Source organism: Miniopterus natalensis, chromosome 20 (genome assembly GCF_054644295.1).
Source record: "Miniopterus natalensis isolate mMinNat1 chromosome 20, mMinNat1.hap1, whole genome shotgun sequence".
Lineage (NCBI taxonomy): Eukaryota > Metazoa > Chordata > Mammalia > Chiroptera > Miniopteridae > Miniopterus > Miniopterus natalensis.
In genome coordinates, this window is record NC_142100.1 from 23,706,145 (window position 1) to 23,712,144 (window position 6,000).

Sequence of the window (6,000 nt, forward strand, 5' to 3'; positions counted from 1 at the left end):
GGGGCTGTGGCGCCAACTGGACCCCACACTCTCTGAACGTGTTTCCTGCAGGGCGAGGGAGGGTTGGGTAGAGCTCCCCATGTAAGACCTTCGGCCTCAGCCCTCTCTGGGGCCTCAGCACCCTCCACTTGGAGGGAAGAGTCAGAAGACCAGAGAGTCCGGGCGGCCTCCCCTGTCCCGGGCCAGGATTCCCCATCGGAGGCACTTTGCTGCCCCCTGGTGGCTCCAATATGCTAATTTCCCTCCCGTTTCCTTAGAGACCGTTCCCAGGAGTGGGAGGCGCCAGATGCCAGGACCAGTCCCCATCCTCCTTGTGGCCCACAGGAGTGTCCAGACTGACCTGGACGTCCCACCTCCTTCCTCAATGTCCCTCCACCACCAACCCCCACACAGAGAAGGCCGAGGCCCGAGAAACACAGTCATATTGAAAATCACTGGGTTTGGACGCAACTGGGCCCAATTCCTGTTGCGAGAACAGACCCACCAGAGTTATAAACTCAACTCAGAAAGCGTTTATTGGCCGGGGCTGCGGGGGGAGCTGAAGGAAGCGGTTCAGGAGGGCTTCCTGCAGGAGGCGGCCAGCACAGAAGCACAGGGCAGCTTCCGCTGCCATCCATGAGCACAGAGGCTCCTCGGGCAGCTACAGGAGCCTCTTGGGGGTCTCTGGGGTGCAGCCGGCCCTCCCAGATCTGGAGCTCTCAGCCCAGGCCCAGCTGGGCTTTCAGAGCCTGCAGCTCCTGGCTGCTGATGCTGTTTCCTCCGCACACAATGACCACCACGGAGGCCAGGGAGGGGCCCAGGCGGCCCTCAGCCTGGAGCCGCCCCAGGAGGCCCGAATAGACGGCAGCTAAGGCTGCCCCGCAGGCAGGCTCCACCAGCATGCGTTCGTCATCTGCCCAGAGCAGGGGGTGGGGGTGCGGGTGGAGGAGGAAAGGGGGGCAACCAGTCAGTGCTCAGCAGGCTCTGGACCTCGCAAGTCCATGAAGCCAGCCAGCCAGCCACCTCAGCCTATCTGTCTGACTCCCTCTCGGTCCATCAATCTCTCCGCCCATCCACCTTTCATCTCTCTACCCATCCATCTAGTCCTCCATCCATCATTAGACTGTCTGTCTGTCCATCTATTAGTGTAGCCATCAATCACCATATCCATCGATCGATCCATCCATCCTTTCATCCACTATCCATCACTCGACTGTCTGTCTGTCCATCCATCAACGTGCCCATTAATCAGCGTCCAGCCGTCCATTCACGTCTATGTCATTCATCAGCTCCCCCCATCAATCCATTTGCTCACCCACCTGTCCATTACCCACCCCTCCGCTCCCACATCCATCCATTCATCCCACACACGCCCACCCCCTGCTCGGCCCTGTCCTCGGAAGGCCCTGGGGACACATCAGCGAACAAGACACACCAGCCCCTGCCCTCGACGAGTTCACAGTCTAGTGACGTAAGACGGGTAAGAATCAGGCAGTTATGAGATTAGTGGGCTTGGTGCAAGGCAGTCTCCAGCCCGGGGGGGGTGGGGACGAGAGATCGAAGGAGGCTTCCTGGAGGAGGTGCCACGATGGCCGAGTCGCCCTTGGTCTCATGAAACTGACAGGGAGCAGGGCCAGGGATGGGCAGCTCGAGGAAAGAGCATCTACAAAAGGCTGGAGGCCGGACACAGCGCAAGCCGCCCCTTCTCCATCCCCAGCCCTTCCATCTGCTCAGGGCGCCCTTGTTGTGAGGCTACTGCAGACCCGGCCCTGGGACAGGCGCTGAAGACACAGGCGAGACCATGCTCTCGCCAGGGGATCCCTGAGGGTGCCTGAGCCCAGGTGGGGGACAGAGCTCGCTCACCGAGGAACCGCTGCACGGCCTTCACTGCCTCGCTGTCTTCCACCACCGCAGACAGGACCTTGAACTCCTGCGTGCACTCCAGGGCCCTCGCAGCCACTGTCTTGGCACCCAGGCACTTGGCCACGCTGTAGGAGGGGCGGGGGGCAGGGAAGAGCTGGTGAATCCGGCTCCTCCTCACACAGACCCAGCCCGCCCCCGCCCCAGGCCCCAGCCCGGCCCTGCCCGCACCCTGATTTTGGATTTCAAGCCCCCAGGGCTGTGAAGAGATAAATTTCTATTGTGTGAAGCCACCTAGTTTGAGGTCGTGTCTGTGGAAGGCCTCGGTGACTCACACAGCATCCACCACGTTGGATGGTGGCGGGAGGGGCCATGAGGAATAGAGGGGGCGGGGTCTGGAGGCTGGGCCACTCTCTGTTCCTTAATTCGTTTATGAGAACTTTTCTTCGGTTGCATTAAAATCAGGTACAAAACCCAATGGGGAAAAAGTTGTCTAATGACGTTGCCAAAAAAAAAAAAAAAAAAAAAAAACCACAAAAAACAAACCACAAAGTATGTTCATGTTATATAACATGAATAGAAAACTAGAGGTTTCAAAGCCGTCTGAAGGCTAGAATCTCAACTGTTAAAAATATGTAACTGACGCGTTTGTCCATTTCACAAACATTTGTTGAGCACTTACTTCGTGCCGGGTACATCTCATTTGTAGGTAAGGATGCGTGGGGGGGGGGAGACAAAACTGGGGAAAATGCAGCCTAATCGGAGCAACGTCCGTCCTTGGGTGGTGGAAGCGAGGGTGACATCTGGTTTTTTGCTGCTTGGTGTTCGCCTACATTTTCAAACCGCCACACGCTTCCGTGGCTCTGGTCACGATACAGACCAGCGAAGGCTTGTTTTGCTCACTGATGAGACTTAAACGAATCGGGTCCTTCATCTACTTTTCCAGCAGGGCCGTGGCTGGAGTCCCAGGTGAAGGGGACCCTCCGAGTGTCCCCCGCCTGGGCGAGTTGGGGCTGGCAGGCCCTGGGGCGGCTGCATCCTCCCCCTCCAGCCCCCCTCCCCCAAATGTCCAGCCCGCACCCACCTGGTGATGTTGGGCAGCGTGACCAGCCTGCCTGCCTCCACGGCCGCGTGGAAACAGTGGGCCCCGCGGGTCTCCACGGCGACAATGGGCACGTGCTGCCAGCCCACCTCCGCCAGGCCTGCTGACACCCCGGCCAGGAGCCCCCCACCCCCCACCGCCAGCACCAGGGCCCCCGGAGGGCTCCCCAGGGCTGCCTTCAGCTCCCGCACCAGGCTGGCGTGGCCTTCCCTGGGGGGCAGGGAAACGGGGGGGGAGCCGGGTGAGGGGGACCCTCAGCTCCAAAGGCTCCCGTGTACACACACTCCCTCACGGCCACCCCCTCCCCACCCGCAGCTAAGGGAGGGGAGCCCCTGTCGTGCTTGGTTCACTCCGCTTTCGTCATTGAATTCATTCATCCACTCGTCACCCCCCCCCCCCCCCGCCCCTGGGGCCAGCATAGCACCTGGAACCCTATCAACTCAAGTTCTTGACCTTGGGCCTCACGTCTCTGCCACTTACTAGCTGTGTGATCTCAAGCAAGTTGCTCGGCCCCTTGGTGCATCAATTTCCTCCCGTCAAACGGGCATAAAGCACCCACCTCTAGGGCTTCAGGGCGGAATCCCTGGGCTGAATGTGCTCCTAAGGACACGCTGCATAAAGGGGACTTACTATTAGCGTTTCCCTTTTACACATGGGGAAACTGAGGCACGAGGCGGTGCGATGCTTTACAGTCACACAACTCACAAGTGGCGGAGGCGGGGTCTGACCCCAGTGTGCCCGGACTCTATGCCTCTTCTACTCTCCGGGCCTCAGTTTCCCCGTTTATCCAAAGGGAGGACCCCTGATTCAATGAGGGTTTCTCAACTCTGAGCTCCCTGGGGGGGAGGGGCCCCAGCCTTACCATATCAGAGGGTGGTCGAACGGGGGCACGTTCACCCAGCCGTCCCTCTTGGCCAACTCTTGTGCCCTCAGATTGGCCTCGTCCCAGACCTAAAGGGAAACAGAGGTCGGAAGACCCGGCAGTCAGCTCCTGGGAACCCAAACTAACAGCATTTCAGGAGGACCCCCTCCAGCCCATCCCCTCTCCTAAGGGGTACAGGGGGACAAGGGGGCCCCAAACAGCCCCTGCCCATTCCTCTGGCACCCCACAGTGCCCGCTCTGGGCCTCGTCCTGTGCCAGGGGCAGCTGGAGGAGACAAAGAAATGGTCTCTGCCCATGTGGCATCCCCGCCCACGTGGCATTCCCCACCCACGTGGCATTCCCCGCCCACGTGGCATCCCCGCCCACGTGGCATTCCCCGCCCACGTGGCATCCCCGCCCACGTGGCATCCCCGCCCACGTGGCACCCCCACCCACGTGGCATTCCCCGCCCACGTGGCATCCCCGCCCACGTGGCACCCCATCTAGCCGGAGGGATGGGCGTCTTTCTCTTGAAACATTGAAACAAACACGGGCTTTGAAGCCGAGCTGCCCTTAGCGTCTCCCTGGACGCCTTGATGTCTCTCTCTGTCTCCCCCCCACACACTGTCTCTAAAAATCAATGGAACAAGTATCCTCGGGTGAGGATTACAAAGGCAACCGGGACGGTCTCGGGGTGGGGAGGCGTGGAGGGGATCGGCCCTGCCCTTGGGGCCCCTTCCCGGGCCTCACCTTGCCGCTCAGCTGAACCTCGGCGCCCTCCCCCTGCAGCCTCCGCACCACCCGCTGGGAGGCGCCCTCGGGGAGCACGATGGTGGCCGGGACGCCCAGCTTCCGAGCGCAGTAGGCGGCCGCGATGCCCGCGTTGCCCCCTGTGCGGAGCAGAAGGGGGCGCGGCGGGCCCTGTTGGCAAACTTTCTCCCTCCCCCTCCCTTTCCTCTGTGAGTCGCCCCCTCCCCACATGCCTATGCCCCCCCTGAGTCCCCTCCCTGGCCTCAGGTGGACGCATGATCGAGACGGAGCCAGTCAGAGGACTCAGTCGCCTGACCCTTGATGGGTTCAGGGCTGAGCGCATGACCCAAGCTGGGCCCAAAGGACCAATGCATGGGTGCGGGAGAGCCGTCGGGAGGGTGCTCCCTTGGCGCTGGGGTAGGGAGGACGGCAGGAAGCAAGCCTGAAACTCCTCAGGCCCACTGTGCTACCATGAGGCCTGTATGAGGAGAAAGCTGCTGTAGGGGGAGGAAAAGCCAAGAGAAAGGAGGGACGCAGGTGGGAGCTCCTGGATCCAGCTGTGCCTGAAAGCCATGCATCTCGAGAATTTCCAGTGCTCGGAGCCCACAGCTTACATCTGTATGAATAATCGGGGTTTGGTGGCTTCTACTAGGGGTCCTGAATAACGGGAACGGGGCTGGGAGAGGGCACACGAGATGGCCACCTGATCATGACCCTGATGAGGCTGGACCCTTAAGAGGAGGCCGAGCCCTGGACTCGCTGCTGCTCCAGGCATCTCCCCCCCCAGCCCCGAGGCCCCGCAGGAGGCAGAAAGGGGTGGGTCACCTGAGGAGCACACCAGGTGTCTGCATCCCTTCTTGGCCGCCTAGGAAGAGAAGGCATGGGGTCGGGGGCTAACCCAAGCAGGTGTCCGGCCCCCCCACTGCAACACTCCTCACGCCGCCCCGCCGGTGGCTCTCAGTCCCATCCCTGCTACCTCGATTCTCCCGCCCCCAGCCCCTGCCCGCCTGCCCCCCCCGGCCCCCCCGCCTGGTGCAAGCCCGCTGCTCCCCTCCTTCCCTCACAGCCTCACCTCCTGGCAGAAGTGCCCGATGCCCCTGACCTTGAAGGAGCCGGCCGGCTGCACATTCTCACATTTGAGGAGGACAGTCGTGCCCGCCACCTGGGACAGCGCCCAGCTCTCCAGCAGGGGTGTGACCGCGTGGAAGGGCCCGCCCTTAGTACGTTCCGCCACAGAGCTCTCCATCCCAGCGGCCTCCGAGCGAGCCTGCGGGGGGACAGGGGTGCCACAGCCCAGGCGGCTTCAGGTCCAAGTCCCCTTAGCCAGCCGGGGGGAGGGGAGCGTGGAGAAGCCCTCAGCTTGGCTCCCTTCTTCCTGCTGTCTGGCTGCCAACCCGTGAGCCTTCAGGCAGGTGTCTGCTCCTCTTGGGCCTCGGTTTCCCCTTCT

At 61.8% G+C, this 6,000-nt stretch overlaps 1 protein-coding gene across 1 annotated transcript; it reads right to left on the reverse strand.

The window, feature by feature from the left end:
* Positions 1–698: 698 nt before the first annotated feature.
* On the reverse strand, positions 699–5,799 carry SDSL (serine dehydratase like). Its single transcript, XM_087828796.1, has 7 exons — positions 5,626–5,799; positions 5,379–5,418; positions 4,554–4,693; positions 3,804–3,892; positions 2,924–3,151; positions 1,843–1,967; positions 699–892 (listed from the first exon to the last, which is right to left on the reverse strand). Exons 1-7 carry the CDS (start codon positions 5,797–5,799, stop codon positions 699–701), a joined length of 990 nt encoding a protein of 329 aa, XP_087684922.1.
* Positions 5,800–6,000: the final 201 nt, after the last annotated feature.